This window comes from Trachymyrmex septentrionalis, unplaced genomic scaffold, assembly GCF_001594115.1.
Source record: "Trachymyrmex septentrionalis isolate Tsep2-gDNA-1 unplaced genomic scaffold, Tsep1.0 scaffold32, whole genome shotgun sequence".
Classification (NCBI taxonomy): Eukaryota; Metazoa; Arthropoda; class Insecta; order Hymenoptera; family Formicidae; genus Trachymyrmex; species Trachymyrmex septentrionalis.
Window position 1 is genome coordinate 3,581,911 of NW_017305485.1, and position 19,619 is coordinate 3,601,529.

Genomic DNA, 19,619 nt, shown 5'->3' on the forward strand with positions numbered 1-19,619 from the left:
AGAGAGAATATGAGTGTCAATATGTTAGATAAAATGAAAGGAAGTATATGGCTCATACATAGGAATGGTAAAATACATAGCTGTGAATAACCACGGAAGTATTTGTAATACAAACAAATTTTTCTTACATTTTCATGATTTATGCAGAAGTCTAAAACGGTACTTGCATTATTATTGATTTTTTGCATACGTGTCTTTAAACTACATAAAATTGCTTCTTTATTTGATGAATTATATGACATATGCTTCCGTAATTTGTTGAACTAACTTGTTTGTTTTAGATTAGATTAGATTAGATTAAACAGCAAATTATGATATAAAAATATTTAAACCGAATATATACTAAATGTGCTAATTAAAAATGTTCTTTTTTTTTCTAATTTCTTTAATCTTTAATCTCTAGTCATTGTGAGCTCGATAAAAATTCGTTCGTTGGCTTATCAAAGTATTCTTGAGGTTCAGTATAATAAGAATGGTAATTTTGTTTGCGAAAATACATATATTAAATATTCCGGTTGCAATGAATGGAAAAACCACTTTGACTCATCGATCTTGTGTGACTACTTATGTCATGTAATTAATATAGAATTATAGAATAAAAATAAATATTTTATGTATATTGATTTTTTATTCTATAAAAGAAAATTTTGACATAATATTATTACACTCCTTACCAAGAACAAATAAAAATAAAAATCTTAGAATAAAAAAAGAACTAATATATATCTATATTTTATTGCAGGGCATTCATAAAAAATTCAAAATGTCTCTTTATCCTACGCTGGAAGATATGAAAGTAGATCATATGATAAAGGTAAATTTCATGGAGGATTCATGATCTATATATTGTATTGCAAAAATTTTATATTATAATTTACAAAATAATAAAAATCTTTTATACTATTATTTTTACAAACAGATACTCTATATGAATAATGATTTATGTCGATTGAAATAATATTGCAGGCTCAAATACAAGCCGAATCACAATATGTCGCTCCAATATCAATTGAATCTACGGCTCCCTCGGCTCCGACTTTTGTTCCTTCCGCACCCAGTATGCTGTACCCATCTTTAGGAGATTACATGGGTCTCGAGCTGAATGAAGAGACCATTGCGCAAAATATGCCTGAATATGCGCTCGCTACACGTCAAAATGCGAATAATGTATATGTAACTTTATATAAAGTCTGTTTTTGAAGAATTTGTAATTGTGATAATACAGAAATTTTAACTTTATGATTTATAATAGGTAGCTCTTACTTCAACAGACGTAACACGCAGTCCGTTAGCAGGGATGATCGCACCTTTGTCTGGACAATCTATGGCTTTGCAGAAAGCTTATGTAACAAATGGTATCAGAGAGGTAATAATTGATTTTTAAATCGATTTTTGCTATTTTGTATCTCAAATTCCATAGTTTCTTAAATTCCATAATTACATGTAATTAAGAAAATATAATTTTTTAATAAGATTATTGTATTTTCTTGCAGTTGACACTTTGTAAGGATGCTGATGGAAAAGTTGGCGTTCGTGTACACGCAATAAATAATGGTGTCTTTGTGTGTCTCATAAGTCAAAATTCTCCAGCAGCAATGGCCGGATTACGTTTCGGTGATCAAATTTTAAGCATCAATGACATGTGCGTTGCTGGATATTCAATGGATCAAGTGCATAAACTCTTCCGTAATGCGGATGTCAATGGGATTAAAGTTGCCGTGCGTGATAGGTCAGAGAATTTGCTATTTTGTTTTGTTTATAAAAAAATCTCAGCTTTATTAACGCGTAATTTCTTGTAACACTTAATATTATTTTTATTGCAGACCGTTCGAGCGTACTGTAACAATGCACAAAGACAGTATGGGTTACGTCGGGTTTCAATTTAAAAATGGAAAAATAATTGCTTTAGTAAAAGATACGTCGGCTGCACGAAATGGACTTTTAACAGAGCATCAAATACTCGAGATTAATGGAAAGGTTTGCACATATAATATCTGCATTTAATATTCAATAGAAAAAATGGGACGGTTGTTAGATAAATCAATAAATTTTACAGAACGTAGTTGGGATGAAGGACAAAGATGTTACGGCAGAGATTGATAAAGGTGGAGACATCATCACCGTAACAATAATTCCATCGTACATTTACGATCACATGGTAAAAAAGTATGTAATTTGTTATATAAATCATTATCTAAAACTCTGCTAGACTAATGTCGTTTAGAAAATTTAGATAAATTCTGACATTAGAATAAAAAAATAACAAAATCAGACTAATATAGAATATGAATTTTATTAATTATACAGATCAGATTATTGACGTAATGTTTTTTCCTTTAGGATGTCCAGCAGTCTATTGAAAAGTTTTATGGATCACTCTGCGCTAGATCTTTAAATGAAAATAAATTTCCAATTTCTTATATGCTATGTAGCCAACTGCCAATGGGCACATGCATTATTCTCCGTAGCTTCATTACGAAAAAACGAATATGCTACATATCCTAAGCACATTTACAAAATGCCAATCATATTTCCATAGCAAGCGTATATGTGATACCCGTTTAGAAATAGCCTATATTACGTGTCGGAATATATGTTTTGACACACTAATTGGCTAAAAATTACAGATATTTATCAGAGATTATTTTTTTATACAGAAGCACCCATTTAAACTTGCAAAAGAATATACGTATTTAAATATTCAGCTCTAAACGCGAAGAGAAAGTTTCTAGTTACATTATTAGCATGAACAATTACATTTGCAATACAAGACGTATATTATATCCTTTATTGCACGAATTTTATAAATCCATATATTTAGAGCAGTCATTCATAATCATTATATTGATATATAAAATTATTATACATATATATAAATTATTATACATATATATAAATTTATTATACATATTGACATTACTTTTTTCTAATTATTATCATTTGAATTATTATAATATGTTTTAAATTCGAGTATAAAATTTTTTTTTATATTAATTTTGTAATTAATATAATTTTATTACAAGCCACTGTTTAGCATATTAACTGTTTCATTACCTTCCGAATATCTTTTATGATAGATTATTTATTTTATTAAATAATAGCATTACTTACTTGAGATTTTTTGCCTACAATACTTGTCAGAATAGTAGGGACATAATAAAATATAAAAATATTTAAGATCTATGCAAAAATAAAGTAAGATGTAATTACCAAAATTTCTTTCCCAACGTACTTTTCGATGTTATTTGTTAATGACATTTTCAATTAAAGATAATTCTAGATTTTTAGTGTAAATTCTTTTTGACTATTTAAAAAAACAGATGTAATATTTTCTTCTTTATTTCTTTTGTAAAATATTATTCAATATTTTTTTATTATCCTTAGAAAATGCTTTTTCTTTTTAGTATTATAAGCTGAATGAAAATATATTGAAAAGATTTAATGTTTTTAATTTAAAAAATGCAGAAGTATTAGGATAAATTATTTAATAATAAATGGATATGCATTTCATAAATATTTATGGAACAATTTATATTAGTGCCAATGTTATTTTACATGTAAATATAAAATATATAGCTGTATTTTAAATTGATTAAATAAATAATTAAAGAAGAAGAAACGATGTTTAATAAACCTAAGTTATATGTGGGTAAAAGATAATTTAAATTGTTTTTGATAATTTGTGTGCATAAAAATATAAATATGATTACATAGATGTACATGTATTTCTTCTTTCTTTTTTTTTTGTAATAATATATGAATTTCGAAGTTATATGGTGTAAAAATGACAAATATTTCCTACAATATTGCAAATTACAAATAGAATATGAATAATATATTTCATGTATTGTACAATAACCATATAAAAAGGAATTTCCCCTTTAATTACAATTTGTTAAGTTCAATATTATTCATTTTTCGAGCTATTAAATGGATCTTTAGTCTGTCTCGAACATCCAGTTCGTATTATGCAACAGTAATACCAGCTATTTGGAGATAATTTCTCAGGTGATTTGCGTTTATTTGAGAAATCTGGCCTAACAGTCCCGGCAAATGTCCTGGCGATAATCTTCCAAGGCCTTGAGCCAAATGCAAACGTATATCACCGATATCTGTCAACATATTTGAACATTTTTATGTAAATAATATTAAATGCTTTATATATTTGTATGTAATGATTCCTACTTAAATTTTAATGTTCTGTCTTCTAGAAAAGTCTAGAGAAGGATACATTTAATCTAATTGAAAAGTTGAATGAAAAGTTATGAGTAAAGGAAATAAGAGAAAGTGAATATGCATCTATTTACATTTATATGTGTATATTGAAAAAAAATAAATTAAACATGAAAGAATATTCGTACTTTGCAATGGGTCCTTCCGAGGATTTCTCGCACAGATGAGCTGACTGTAACCAACTTGGTAGCCAACTGCATCATCAAGTTCTGGAAACGCGTTGTCTTCTGGCAGCAAGCTTTGATCTTGCGGCAGTTCAAAGAATTCGACCAATTTAGCCAATAAGCGAGGATAGTATGTATTATATGGAGCCTCAAGCATCGCGGGACAATCGATCAGCAAGTTTGAAATTCCAACAGCCACCACTTTTCGCTCTACTTCGCCGGATATTTTTTGTAGATCGGTTATAAACACGCGCTCCACCACCATTCCAAACATTCTAAATATAAAACATTTATTATTATTTTCTATACCTTAAAAAAGATGTCTTTATGTATTTATAAAACTCACTGTGGCTGTATTTGGTCGATAATCGTAATCAAGCTCGACGATGAATATCTAATAACATAATATGCAAAAAATACTATTAGACCTTTCACAAACTTCGTTGTCTTTGACGTCGAGAGTCTTTGAAAGAAAAGCACAAAAATTTGTCTCATATACGGTTCCAAAATGCTCCTGCAACATTGATATTACAACTGTATTAACTGTTATAAATATACAATTAATAATATAAAATAAAAATTTTTTTTCTCGAGCATTCTTACGGTTCAAAGTATTCAATAATGCTTTGTATTAATAAAAATCCTTCATGATCATTCGCTTTCGACGCAATTAGCTTCTGAAACACTCCCAATAGTGCACTCGTCTTATCCTGTGCTACAATCTGATTCGAGCCATGACTAATGAATGCTTGTAATAAACGAATCAGAGGATGAATGTTGGCTTGACGTTCAAATAGTACAGGTGATAATAGGCATGGGAATAAAGCCATATATGGTTCTGGTATATCTTGAGTAAGTCGTAACTCCAAAAGTAATGCAAGAATTTGAAAAACATATGGAATAAACTCTGGAATAAAAAACAACATAAATATTGATTAGTATGCAATTATAATGACATGTACGTACAATTATAAATAGCTTACCTGGTATATCTTGTTGCAAAATTCCTTGAAAAATGGGAAACAGTGCTTGTTCGAAAGATCCTGTTGCTTCAGGATTTGTCTTGCAAACAATTCTACAAGTAAAAAATGCAAATTTTATGAAAAATATAAATCAGAAAATGTCAGATAAAAATAAAAAGGAAAATTTGAAATAAGCAAAGATTTTTTTGTATGAGTATTTTAATATCATTATACATTAACGACTTACTTGATAGATAAACTTAAAGTTTCGAAGAGATAATGATTAAAGTTTGGCCGACTTGGATTCCGAGATACGATCGCGAGTTTCTCGGTGAGTTTCGGAAGTAAATCGGCTAAGTATGGCACCACAGCTTCTTGTAAGATACCGAAACTCCTCATGATAGCCTTCATAACATATTCATTCTCCTCGGAACCCGAAATGTTCATACACGCAAAAAGTCCTTTCAATAAATCTGCTGCTAATGGCGATATATCGACCCCTTTGACTCTATTAAATTTTAAAAAATTTTCAGTATTTAATTATATAAATTATCATTTAAGATATCACTTTTGTATTTCTTACATAGTCAAATTATCAACACCTCGCAATGCGAAAATCTTTTCAATCGCACAAGCAGCATAAGTATGCACGACAATACTGCTGGCACTTAAATGTCTTATTAATTGCGGCAAACTTCCTATTACCATTTCATGAGGTAATATCGATCTAAATGTCATTATGAATTTTATTCCATCCGCTTTAAGTACTGGAAACTCATTCACTGAAATTTGTTATTATTATAATTCATTATAATAAACCATATAGCTATGTCTACGTAATAGTCATATTCAATTATTAGTTAATAAAGTTTAGATTTTCAATAACAAAATAAAGTAAAATTAGTCATTAAGCTAAACAAATTAAATTACTAATTTAAAATATATGCATCATACCATCTGGTTTTGATAGTTCAGGTTCAATATGTTGTGCAGCAAATTGCGGTATAGAGACAAGCTCGCTACTTTGAGTAACTCCATGTTTCTGCGTCTGTCCTTTACTTGCACTACTAGTAACGAGATAAATAGCAGCGTCTTTACTACGCCAATGTTTTAACGAATCTTCGGCATATTTTTGCAACATCACCTAAAAATTGTGCAATTTTTTAAATGTGTATATTACGTGTATACACATAAATCATAAAATGTAAATTAGTTAAAAATAAAATCATTGTCTTTTCTACTATATTCACCTGTATGTATGCTCCAAAGATATCCATAATCTTTGCTTCAAAGTATTTAGACAGTACTTTAACTAAATCACAAGCAGCACGTCTCCTAGTGTCCACATCACTGCCTTCGATATCACGTCTAATATATTCTTCAGGATTATCCACGAATAATTCATTGTCTGATTCTGAAAAATTTGAAGAAATTTAATAAAGCGAATTTATCATCATATTTACGCTATAGTTACGGTATAGTTACCTCTAAATTCCATGTTAGGAATAATAACTTTTTCACAAATACTGCTAAGAGTTGCCGGATCTTCGAACAAATGTCTATATTGCGTCCGATCAGCTACTGTCGCCAAGAATTGTAATGCATTCGACACTAACTATAATAACAAGTCACTGTAAACTTTCCTTAAAAAAAAAATTCTCGATAAACAATATTAAACATTACTCACAGCATCATATTTAGGATTTTGTCCTGTGGATGTAAGTAAATTCCAAATTGCCGTAACAAATAGAGGTAAGTAAGGTTGAAATTCTTCGTCATATTTTTGGGCATATAGGCCAACATTGTCACACACTTGTGACTTTAATTGTTCTATTACACCTGCTTCCTCTCCATCCTAAATAAATTTAAAAGATTTCAATTTTACTCAAATATATTAATAGTATATATATATATATATATATATATATATACACATATAATTTAAAAAAATATAAATTACCGTAGTTTGCAAGGAAGGAACATCGACATGTAACAAAGTATGAAAGTTTCTCATCCATGCCTCCATATTGTCTTCGAAAAATTCTGGCAGATCCTGTGTTGATAATATAATTTGTAGAAATGATTCTTATATTTTACAAATAAATAAATAATAATAAATATATGATTTTTAGTGAGTTTTAATTATTTATTAGAATTCTGGTATGTTAATTTGGTTGTTTATTTTTTCGTAAGAAGTCTTTTTATCTTTTTTATCAACTAAACTTTTCCAAGAGATATGAAACACATTTGACTGTTCAATCGTATGTGAATAATGTCGAGTTCTACATCAAGATTCATCCGAACTGTGATTATAGTGAATATGCGAACATTTCCGATAATCAATTTTGTACTGCGATTTTTTTGATAAGTTAATGTCTGAAGAGGGCTCAAGCCGAAACTTGTAATATTATGTAATTTTTTTAAAGAAATGTGTTGACTCTTACTTTACCCTTTATTTATTATTATTTATTTTATATAGGAAGAGTTCTTCAATCCGTTTACAAATAAATACATATAAAAAAATATACTTACTTGGAAGTTAAGAGAGTAGAAAACTTTACATAATATAACTAACGAATTATATATAACCTTCAAGGCTTCCATATTATTAGCGTGTACTTGTGTTAAATTCATTGTAGCCTGCAAAGTATCTCATTTAGAAACATGGTCAAAAATATATTTTTATATATATATATATAATACACACAAAATAACTTATTAAATATACTTACTAAAAACAGATCTGTTAAAGGCTGTGCAAACTTATCTAATACAAATTTTATTTCTGTCCATAGGCTGTCGCTTTTAAATTCGTATCTATATCTCTTAAATAAGGAATGTGCGGTATGTAGAACTCCATTGATCACATGGAAATCACCAGTATTGAATTTTTCTACCATCTGATCAATCAATTCCGGCCACTTATTTGGAAAATCATACTTTCCAATAATAGATACCGCATCCGACAACTGCTTTTGTATTGAATCTGGCGAATGCAACATCAGGTTAACAATTAATTTCTTAACAGCATCTCTGTCTTGGATATGTATACGATCCATCGTATCCTCTTCCTAAAACAGTTTATAATAAATAAAATTATAAATTAACTATACAACATAAGAACGATAAAGTGGACGAATACTGTAAAACTAACCACTTTCCAATTACGCTTGACATAATTTTTAAACGCAACTGCACCAGCGACCCTAATTGTGATGTTAATCTCAGACTTATCTACTAAATGTAGTAATAATAAGGGGAAGTTCTGATTGATTTCTACCGATTCGAGGAACTTCTCGGCTGAAATGTAAATCGGATATTAATGAATGGAATGCACATAACGGTTGAAATGGAGTAAAAGACAATGAGTTTGTAGGTTATACTGACCTGGACGTCTAACATTCACGTCGGGGCTAAGAGTGTGCTTCAAATACTCGCTCAATGTAACCAAATTGTCATCGGTGAGATCCATGTCGATGATTAGCAACGCAATTCCTTTATCGGTTACTTCTTTTCAAGAAAAATAACACAGCGGCATCAGCAAAAAGATCGAAGAACAACACCGCATATTATCATACGCGCACGTAACAACCGGCTTTTCTGGGCTTCTCGTTGCGGCAGATTCGGCAGGTTACAAATTCCGAGCGATTCGTTTTTTATTGGCTGTTGGCTGGCGCTCTTGGCGCTCAGGAAATTTGGCGGGAATGCGATAACGGCTGCTTTACAATAGAACGCGAGTGTCCGATCGAGGTGTTTATCTTCTCTTTTTTTTCTCATTGGAAAAGAAAGAGAAGCATTACTTTGCGCAAAAGTCGAATTGGACCACGTTTCTCGATTAAAGCACTTCAAACGCTCCTGAATTTAGAAATCATTGCACTCAAATTACTGAGAAATATGTATTTATATTTCGATTATAGTATATTCAATTATACAATTAATACTGATATTTTATAATTAATAAATATATGAATATATATTAATTGGTATTAATTTGTTAAATTAAATTATTTAAGAACTATTGAACAATGTATTTTATAAAAAAGTATTTCTGAATTAATATTAATTAATTTTATATAATAACTACATTTAATTTATACTTTTTCAAAATATTTAAATTTATTTATAATTAAAAAGGAGAAATAAACATATTAGAATTTTCTTTTGTCCTTAGCATTAGTGTGTTTTTTCGTCCTTAGATTGGATGAAGTTTGACTGTGCATTGCTTTATTTTGTTCTGTATTTTGTTTAATCCATCCTCCTCCACTTTGATGTTTTTTGTTAAATCGTTATTGATTGATCTGCATAAAAAAACGTTACATTTTATAAATAAGTAAATTTTATATAAATAATTGTAAATTAATTAATAATATGATTATTATATATTTTAAACTTTATTACCTGATGTCAAATATTGCACCGTTAAAATTCGACAAGTCGTCATCGTTAGCTTTAGTGTAATCTGCGTCGCATTCTCTTGTCATATTCTCTACATTTTGTTTTAGACTTTCAAGTTCTGTGCGAACCTTTTCGCATTCTTTTTGATGACTACTAAGTTCCTTCATCAAATTGTCTCTAGACTTTAACAATAAAAAGAAAATTTTATTTATAACTTTTTTTGTTATGAAACAGAGAATAATTACATTTTTCAGAATGTAATTTATTTTGTAATCATTGAAAGTTTTCTTTGCTGAGGTATACACCTCTGGATAAACTAAGAAAACTTTTTAAGAATAGCATGATGCAATAATAATACTATAATATTATTATATAATAACGTTCGCTCTAAATGCAGATCCAACCCGCATTCATCTTTAGGCATTACGAGCATCGCGTTCGTCACAATCATTGAGCTTTTTCTAAATTAATTAATTGTCTATAATATTTAAAATTTTATAGAAAATCATATTGACATTTACAGAGAATTTACAAAAATTTCAACTTAAAAAAAAAAATTTGTTTTAATAAATTAAATTTAAAAAATAACTAAATTATAAGTTTTATAACTTTTTTTTATTTAACTTTTAATTTATTACTACTCAACCCTAAAAATTAATATTAAGAATCGTTAAGAATCATACGTAGTTCATCCACTGACAAAAGTTATCCACGTATCTTCCTGTTTCCGACAAACAGTTATTCCTGAAATGAGATAATCATTCAAAGCAATTTTCTTCGCAGAAACCTCTTTCACACTTTTTTCGACCAAATAAATTTTTTATTTGACGTTGATTGAAATATTTAACAATAATTGTAAAGTTTTACCATTGCTTATGCAACATATTTGCTCTTGCAATTTGTAAGTCTTCCAATTCCTGCTTCTTCACATTATAGATCCTTGTATTCTCCGATACTTTTTCTTCCAGATCGGACACATTCTGCGTTAACTTGTCGAAATTCATCCCGATGCTGTTATTACTCTCGAGCAATTTTGATTTTTGATTCTTCCAGTATTGTATTTCTTTATCAGACTTGTCCTTTAATTTTCTTAATATTGTAAACTGAAATATCAATTTTCTTAGCTTTTATAAATAATATTATAAAAAAGAACGCGATCTATAAACATATATATATATATATATATATATATATATATTAAATAGAAAGTAGCCGCTGTTTCAACAAAGGTTATGAAAAGAGGCTTGTTCTTTTTCGAAGAATTCTGAACTATATTGCAATAAGTTAAGAGTGAGACAGTAAACTGTATATAACTGATTGTACCAGTTCAAAAATTGAAATAGAAAAAAAAGAGATCTTAAGTTTTTCAATCGTCATTTGTTTCACCTGTTTGATGTAAGAATTAATTTCTGATCCTGGGCTTTCAGTGTTCTCAGGATTCATCTGACTGCTCGCGGATTTTTCCATCTGCGTTCTCTGATAAATAGCGTGTGTCCGATAATATCTATATCTAATCAAGAATATATAATTCAAGAAATTATTTCGAATATATGTCTACGGTCGGATAATCGTGAAGTTTGTGCGTGTCGATAATTATAACATTAACATCATTTGTGAAAGATTAATAGAAAAATCTGAACTTAAATCTCACTTATTCTTAAAAATTATATTTTTCTCGCGTAATTATGCGCCCGCGTATGCGAGTAGTATTCAATTTCAAACTAATAAAATCAGTGTTGCCACTGTAATTTATTAATTTATCTGTGGTTTTTGTCAACGTGTGTCCGATTTCAAATCGACCAATAGCGGGACGACTTGTAGATCTGTTAGAAATTTAGAATTGAACTCACTGGACATCGAAAGAGGATAGATTTGAATGAACGCGGGAAACGAGAATGATTAATAATGATTATATATTGATAGGGGTTTCTGTTTCAAAGGAAAAAGAACGATAAAATCGATCTATTTTGGGACAGGAGAAGCGATTTATGTATTTATTTATTTATTTATTTATTTATTTATTTATTGACAGGTCAGTATATACATTTGTAAGATAATTGTAATAATGATAAATAATGATAATAATACATTTGTATGTTCATATTAAAGGCACGCCAAAATCATTATGCCAAATCGGCTGAACAATTGATATTATTATCAATTAAAGCAGATGCCAGGCAAACGATGTTAATCAAGGTATCTCTCGGTTGTATTTGCGTCATCCAGGAGCATTATATGCAAGTGCAGGAGAATACGTCGTATTCGATATGCAAATGTTGCATTTTTTACGCGCCACGGATGGAAATGAATACATATGATAACTACGCATCGAAAACATAATTTTAAGAAAACCAGAAGGACAAGACTTCGATTCTGATTAACTTAATCGACATTGTTTAATTAATATTCGTTTCTATCAATTTAAATTAACTTTACTCTTTAACTTTTGGTTTTTTTCTAATTTTAAGAATTGGAAAAGGATGAAAAGTAAATTAAACCAAGATTAATGTTAACATTAGTAGAAATGGACAAATAAGTAATATGAATAAAACTCCAAACAGCTCAATTACCTCGCAGATGTCCCTATGTTTTCTGAATTAACATCCAAGAATATTTCCAAGATATTTCTTAAATAATGAATAAAGTGAGCTGTATAAGACTATTAAATTAATTAATAGAATTATATTTAATATGTAACAAAAAGATTAAGAAAAACAAATTGTTTATTAGAGTATTTGGTTTAAACAATCCCATTGGCCCATTTCTACTAATGTATAGATTTAACTTTAATTTAATCTCAAGTTAATTTACCCTTCATCTTTTCCTAATTCTTAGACCCGGTCCCACCAATGTAAAATTAACTTTATATATAATCTCGATTCAACTTACTCTTTATCTTTCAATTCTAAGAATTAGAAAAAGATAAAGAACAAATTGAATCGAGATAAGTTAATCTACATTGATAACAACGGGCATTAGAAGTAGAAAAAAATGAAAAGTTAATTTAAATCAAGATTGAAGTTAATTTATGTTGGTTTATAGAAATGGATATCTATTTGCTAATCAAGAATTACAATTATCGATTAAGTGAACTAGAATTTGTTCGAAGTCGCCCCAAAGATCTCCTTCAAAATAAGAGTAAAAATATAAAAATTTTTTTAGAAATTTTCAAACTTTGTCTTCTATTCTTACAATTTATATAAATTAGCAAAACCTGAGCTTGATGCAGATGCAGACAATGCAGTTTCCAGTAAACACCAACTAAAAGTAGACGTAATAACATCAATGTTATAATTTCACATACAATGTAATTGTTATGTATATAAAATAGATGACGTATTATATTTATATTAAGTGTGAAAAATTATAACACTATAATGTTATGTCACTTTTAATTGCTGCTGTTTATTGGTGTTAACGTACCGCAATATTTTACTCAAATCTAATATATTTAATATTTCAGGTATTATGAGAACTGTTATTTTTACCTGTTTGGCTCGCGCGACTTAATTAAGCCTCTCAAGTTTCATCTTTACTCTTTTGCCCTTCATGTTCATTTTCATAAATGTAAATTAACTTTAATTTCAACATATTCTTCATCCTTTTCCTAGTTCTAAAAATTCGAAAAAAAGATGACGAATAAGTTATGAACCGAAATTAAAGTTAATCTAGGTAGAAACGACATTATAACAGTACAATTTACAAGCTTTATTTTAAGCGCCGTAAGTATAACAATAGGATGAGTCTTATTCTGTTTTTATCTCTTATATAATTGCAGTTTCATTAAAGGAGGTGAGTCGATTTAATCTCGATACATAAACGCGCATTGATGCTTCATGCTGCGTCCCGCTTCCGTAGTACTCCACGTCAGCTGATTCTTCATGCGGCGGCTATCACGGGCGGTAAATGTGCGCATTTCTGTAGTCCTCGAACAACCGTTGCGACGTGCGTATGCGCGACACGCATCATCAGTCTTTCCTCTGTGACTCGGTATTCCGTATCGCGACGTCGCTGTCTCTATAAGACTCTCAGCTACGAATATGTGAAATGTTCTTGATGCCGCCGTTTAACGCGTGCTCTTTTCTTGCATGACGTATCTCACGGTGAGTAATTTATATATCAGCCGTTTGTCACGGTGGGACGAGATGTAAAATTTATTTCGAGATGATGTCATATCATAAATGCGAAAATAAATCGAGAGCTCTTAAGAGTATCTCCAATTGTTTTGTAAATTTCAAACGTTCAAGATTTTTCTTTTAAAAATCGAGAAATGAAAAGAAATAAAATAATGTGTGTAGGATAATAGAAAAAATCATTGTATTTCTGTTTTTTTTTTTTTTTTTTTCGGAATTAATCTTTCGCTTTAAACTGTTACAAATTGCGTTATATTTCGCTTCCCGTTTAATCACAGTTCGTTTTTTAAGTTAAAATTATATAATATTCAATGATTTTTAGACAGTATAATGTTAGTCATTTTTTTATCAGTTTGAAATATTGTAGCCGCAACTTTGCTTTCGTGTTGTGAATTAATGTTATTATTAAATGAAATCGCGCGATACGTGAATGACTTAAAGGAGGAAATTATTTCCAAATTTGAATAAATGTAACTGAATAATACAAAAATCTTTAAATGCGTCAAGTCAAGAAAAGGTACAATTAGGCTAGGCCGTTCCCTTCTTGTGTAATCTATTCTTTAATCTATTCTTTAATTATCTTATCTCTTTATCTTTGATGATTCTCAACGCCTTACTGTAAGTTTAAACGTTCACGTGCGAATTATGTCTACTTCGCGCCAATACAAGCAATAAAAAACATCACAAAATTTATTTTGTATTTTATATCACTATTTATCGAGATAATCTTTTTTTTTTCTTATTAATCCGTTTTTTATTTCCTCTCCTACTTGTCAAATTCGCTCGCAGAGCTCGTATGACGTCACACGACAATTGTTCGGCAACTCTGCGATAATCCATTAATTTCTCGAGAAAATTTTTAATGTAGAAGCGTTAATCGATCATTTTTAATCCAGTTGCGTTATGTATTTTTACAGAACGTTTTTCCACCGTTCCACGTGCCTTTCGAGTTCTCCGTGTGAAGAGGAAAAACCGTGATAGAAATAAATTTTCCAGAATTCTGAAATAGGACAACGAACTGATAAATAACCGCGTAAAGTTGACTGTTGCTCCGTATCCTGCCGTAAAGGATGTGACAATCACATTGATTACGCGTTGTCCGCAGTTACTTCTCTCTAATTTTCTTCTTCTAGCGAGGAAAAAGATGAAGCGTTACACATAAAAAAAAAAATACATACTCTACGCAAATAATAATTACTTGATCGAATTTTCCAAAAGTTTATATATCCGCATATCATCATAAGTTTATCAAATTATTATACATTAAATTTATTCAAAATATCTTCGGAATTATTCAAAAGAAAATCAATTCTTATATTGAATTACGTACATCAATGAGATTTTATAAAATTTGTAATAAATATATTTTATGATTATTATTAAAAAGTATTCTTTATCAAAAATAATCGTTACTTAAAAGGAAGAAATTGAGTAATCACTTCTTTTAGCAACAGAATATTTTTTCTGTGAGTAAGAATAATTAATAAATTTTCCTAAATTTATTCATACAAAAGAAATTATACATGACTTATTGAGAATTATCTATTTTACAAATTTTATAAAATTATTTATCCTACTGGCTACTAATTAAAAATGTATTATCATTTGTCCCTATTTTCATAAACAGGCCTATATTTTGCGCCATAAAATGGATGCGTAAATGGTTGATATAATTATGCGTATCTATCTCTTTTTATCAGGGTTCATCTCTTCGTCGACACCTTTCCCTTCATACAAATTTGTGCCGGTCTAAAGACTCTCATAACTCATGCACACGCATCGGCGTGAATTCATATATGAACCGCTTCATTACGTTCATTATGCACTCGATCGATTGCGCACGTTATTTAGGTTCGACACATGTGGCGTTGTAAGGACACCAAAGAAAGATAAACAACAGCAAGAATATGTGAATACTGCGACTCTTCTCGCTTGTTAATTCTCAGTTTTTTTAACGTGTGTAAATATAATACACGTGGGATAATCAATGATTTATATCAACTTTTAAAGACGTTTAGAAAAATTGTATTAAAAAAAAAAGATAAAATATTATTAATTCTACATTCAACATTAATTATTAATTTTACTTTCCTTATTTGGTAGATAAAAATTTAGAGCATGTTTACGAAGAAAAGGGGGTAAACAGAGGGAAATGAATTTTCTCGTTCCTTTCAGTCGACACGCAAACTTAAATTGTCGCGAGAGTATATTGACCTCAGTGTCATCAGGGCGGGTCTTAACACAAATTAGGAAATATGACTCCAGCTTGCACGCGTGTTTTAATTAAGCAATTGCCATATCCCATAACGTAATGAGTCATTCGGTGGATACCTTCGCTTTCGTCAATATTTATTCATAATCTAGAGAACCTTAACTTACAGTTTTATAAAAGTAATTTTTAGTTTAGCAGTTTAGAAACTTTTTGCTTTTTATGTGGAAATAGAAACTAATAAATTATTGACAATTTTATTAAAAATTAATTTACCTGAGACGCAACAGAACAGACAAAAATTTTGCCTTATTTTCATTAAATCTAGCCTTATTTTCTTGATCGCCGTTAAAATAATGCGAAATGATGATACAAAAAAAAAATTGATGCGTGTACAACAATTGAATAAAATCAGGATGATATAATACGAAAATTACTTTCAGTATTAATAATAAGAAGAGATTAAGTTAATTACATTTAGCACAAGATATATCCATATCAGAACATATCAGAAATTGTATTTGTAATCAGTCTTACTGTACAGCTGTACAAGCAATAATTTTCGGACGAAATTATCCGAATATGAATGGGCCGCGATAATGATTATCGCGACATACTATCAATCCTTGCCGTTGCTATTCAGGCAGATCATACAGTCAGAGAGTCGGCCGGACGGCGCGTTTGATAATGACCATACTCGATAAGAAATACCAGCAAATTCCGCTAACCCGTACAGCCCTCGCGAATGAATGTACACGTCTTATTGAAAGGAACGTTTGCGGGTTCTGGCTTATCAATTCGCTTGAATAAAAAGATAAATCTCAAGGCGTGATATCTAGATGAGAGGCGAGGAAAACCTGATTCGTTTTAAAAGAAATCAAACAACACTGAGATTTCAAATTTGTTACAATTTGCTTGATTATACGAAAGGATCATTTCAAATAACTGATGAGCGAGATACAATCTTCACCGTTGTTTTATACAGAAGATGTTTCCGAGTTAATACGTTTGTAAAAAACGCTTACGCTTAATAATTTTAATTCTCCATCAATTTGTGTCTGATGAGACTTGCATGTAATAGCTAATTAACCACACACAAAATATTGAAAATTTAGCTATTTACCTCGCATATAATTTGTGAGACGATATAATTATTAGTTTAACAGTGATGAAAAATAAAGTAATCGTTTCTTATTTCATTGGTATGCACGATACGACGTATAACTTGAGGGATAGCCTTGATGCCATACAGTGGCCGGAAGCGTCTGTTGTTTTCTTTTCAGTTTAAGGAGTGACGGAATCACTGCACCATCGAGTAGTCCGTCAAACAGATGACAAAAAATGGGATTGTACTGAAAATAAACTTATTTAAAAAATTCATTCTCTTTTAAAAAATATGAAAGGAATGCGAATAAAGTTGATAACGTTTAAATGATGTAATTACGCTTTTATAGGATCAACAATGTTTATGTAACGCTGACGCGAGTTATTAAAGTTATGTAATTTAGTACGCTTTTATTTTATAGGGAAAATAAAGATGACGTCTCGAAACAAACCAATTAAAATAAAAATTACGACCGTTGGCGATGGTATGGTTGGAAAAACATGTATGCTCATCACGTACACAAAGAAGGAATTCCCAACGGAATATGTACCTACCGTGTAAATATCGTAATGCATAACTTAGTTAATGCAGCAGCTCTTTGCTAGTAGAGTATATATTCTAGATCTGTTTGTTTATATAAGTATGCTTTTGTCTCATTTCTTCTCCTGCGTTATATTAAAGATGTGTTAGAGCTTTTAAAATATTTAATATAATATTTATTTGTTCAGTAGAACTGTAATCTATTATTTCATTTATTCGGTTATTATTTACAGTTTTGATAACTACGTTGACAGCATATGCGTGGGTGGACAGCAATTCGAAATGACATTGTGGGACTCAGCTGGTCAAGAAGATTACGAGAGGCTTAGACCGTTATCGTACCCAAACGTACGTGATAACTCTCCTGATGAAAACTTTCTCATCATTTTCTTTTTTTTTTTTTTTTATATTAATTAGGATTTGTTTCAAAAATACCGAAGAAGTCTACATCTTTTCTTAGAATTTGTCATATATATTAATTCTGAAATATTCTAAGATTTTTCATTCTGTCATTTCTGAAAAAATACTTTAAACTTTTTCAGATTTCATCAAAAATTATAGAATGAGAGATTTTCAAAAGTTCTAAAAATAATAATAAATTATATATATATAATTCTAAAAAATTTTGAAATTTACACAAATATTCTGAAAAATTTTCATCATCTATTTTCCAATAATAAAATCGACTTATTTTTTTTTAATATTCTAAAAAAATATATATATATCTTTAGATATTCGTGCATATATAATCTTGCATTTATTCTTCGTTTGCAGACTGATTGTTTCCTGGTTTGTTTTTCTGTAAGTGCTCGTAGTTCTTTCGAAAATGTAGCGAGTAAATGGCATCCAGAACTCAAAGCGCATTGTCCCAATGTGCCAATTGTACTTGTGGGTAAGTGCATTTTATATATATTAAACAGAAATAAAAAATTTTTTATGTGAAACAATTATGAAGAAACAGGAATACAAATGCTTGCGCAGTAATTTTCTTTTTGATCGCTTAGAACTGGTTTTTCATTATCTGATCAACTTTATGATAATGTAAAAATTGTTTTTCTAACTATAATTAATCACTAATGATTTTGTAGAGATAACTACAAACTTATTCACTACAAAATCATCAGTTTAATGATTAACCATAGACTGTGTTCGCAACTTTGCACTGTTATGAAATTCTTTAATATGGATAGTTTACACATTCAGTAAGGTACTAAGGGCAAGATTAATTACCTTAACGAATGTTACCATAATTGCAAAGCTGCTTTCTCTGCTGAATGCAGCCATTGATAGAAAAATGTAATTCTTATGTTATCAAGTTAAGCCCAACTACATTAACCAATAAAGCCATTAATCTTTTTAAATATTTTTTACTTCTCTTGTAATTTTTTTTAAATATAAATATATATTTTGCATAAATTTATTTACGTTATAAAATTGTTTTTCACACAAATATTTTTTTATATTAGGAACCAAGGCAGATCTTAGAAATCATCAAGAAGCTATGGAAATTATTAGTCCCCGAGATTGTAACAAAATGAGAAGAAAGATAAAGGCAGTCAAGTACGTCGAATGTTCCGCAATAAAACAGGAGGGTCTTGAAGAGGTTTTTGTGGAAGCTATTAAAGCCGTACTGAAAAAACCGCGATCGAGAAAGCTCTGTTGCATTCTTTGAAACTAATGCATTTTAATGCAATTAATGCATCAGTTTAAAAAACACATCTGACGATTATAATTACTAACACCTATGTTAAACCAAAGATTTTCTTCTCATCTTTTGTTCACGTGCTTTTTTTCTTGTACATTTTATCCTTAACGATATTTCTAAGATATATTTTACTTTTTTTGTATAGATAAAATTCTCTTGCGTCGTGTAAATAT

General features: G+C 29.6%; 4 protein-coding genes across 7 annotated transcripts in view; 2 read left to right on the plus strand and 2 right to left on the minus strand.

The window, feature by feature from the left end:
• LOC108749891 (syntenin-1-like) overlaps window positions 1–2,820 on the plus strand; it is a 4,980-nt gene extending 2,160 nt beyond the window's left edge. For both annotated transcript variants that reach the window (XM_018488904.1, XM_018488905.1), the window contains exons 2-8: window positions 743–814; window positions 967–1,167; window positions 1,253–1,366; window positions 1,494–1,729; window positions 1,824–1,977; window positions 2,057–2,166; window positions 2,341–2,820. In XM_018488904.1, coding sequence (XP_018344406.1) covers window positions 764–814; window positions 967–1,167; window positions 1,253–1,366; window positions 1,494–1,729; window positions 1,824–1,977; window positions 2,057–2,166; window positions 2,341–2,395 — 921 coding nt within the window. In that variant the 5' untranslated portion in view covers window positions 743–763 and the 3' untranslated portion in view covers window positions 2,396–2,820. The remainder of the gene's footprint in view (window positions 1–742; window positions 815–966; window positions 1,168–1,252; window positions 1,367–1,493; window positions 1,730–1,823; window positions 1,978–2,056; window positions 2,167–2,340) is intronic.
• Window positions 2,821–3,885: 1,065 nt separating this feature from the next.
• LOC108749860 (exportin-2) lies at window positions 3,886–8,998 on the minus strand. Its single transcript, XM_018488851.1, has 16 exons — window positions 8,747–8,998; window positions 8,514–8,659; window positions 8,092–8,430; window positions 7,892–7,999; window positions 7,320–7,412; window positions 7,047–7,214; window positions 6,845–6,974; window positions 6,610–6,773; window positions 6,314–6,503; window positions 5,943–6,141; window positions 5,607–5,867; window positions 5,381–5,472; window positions 5,001–5,304; window positions 4,744–4,911; window positions 4,362–4,672; window positions 3,886–4,112 (listed from the first exon to the last, which is right to left on the minus strand). Exons 1-16 carry the CDS (start codon window positions 8,829–8,831, stop codon window positions 3,967–3,969), a joined length of 2,904 nt encoding a protein of 967 aa, XP_018344353.1. The 5' UTR covers window positions 8,832–8,998; the 3' UTR covers window positions 3,886–3,966.
• A 553-nt stretch (window positions 8,999–9,551) lies between these two features.
• LOC108749829 lies at window positions 9,552–13,670 on the minus strand. Its single transcript, XM_018488805.1, has 5 exons — window positions 13,570–13,670; window positions 10,622–10,843; window positions 10,438–10,498; window positions 9,758–9,936; window positions 9,552–9,657 (listed from the first exon to the last, which is right to left on the minus strand). The coding sequence occupies exons 1-5, from the start codon at window positions 13,668–13,670 to the stop codon at window positions 9,552–9,554; spliced, it is 669 nt and encodes a 222-aa protein (XP_018344307.1).
• LOC108749843 (ras-like GTP-binding protein RhoL) lies at window positions 13,611–19,586 on the plus strand. Of its 3 annotated transcripts, XM_018488819.1 has the most exons (6): window positions 13,611–13,857; window positions 14,805–14,867; window positions 17,623–17,758; window positions 17,975–18,089; window positions 18,516–18,633; window positions 19,208–19,586. In XM_018488819.1, the coding sequence occupies exons 3-6, from the start codon at window positions 17,634–17,636 to the stop codon at window positions 19,411–19,413; spliced, it is 564 nt and encodes a 187-aa protein (XP_018344321.1). In that variant the 5' UTR covers window positions 13,611–13,857; window positions 14,805–14,867; window positions 17,623–17,633; the 3' UTR covers window positions 19,414–19,586. The 3 variants fall into 3 exon arrangements, with proteins under 3 accessions (XP_018344321.1, XP_018344319.1, XP_018344322.1); XM_018488817.1 differs by lacking the exon at window positions 14,805–14,867 and having other exon boundaries at window positions 13,614–13,857; XM_018488820.1 differs by lacking the exons at window positions 13,611–13,857; window positions 14,805–14,867 and adding an exon at window positions 16,606–17,532.
• The last annotated feature ends 33 nt before the right edge of the window (window positions 19,587–19,619 follow it).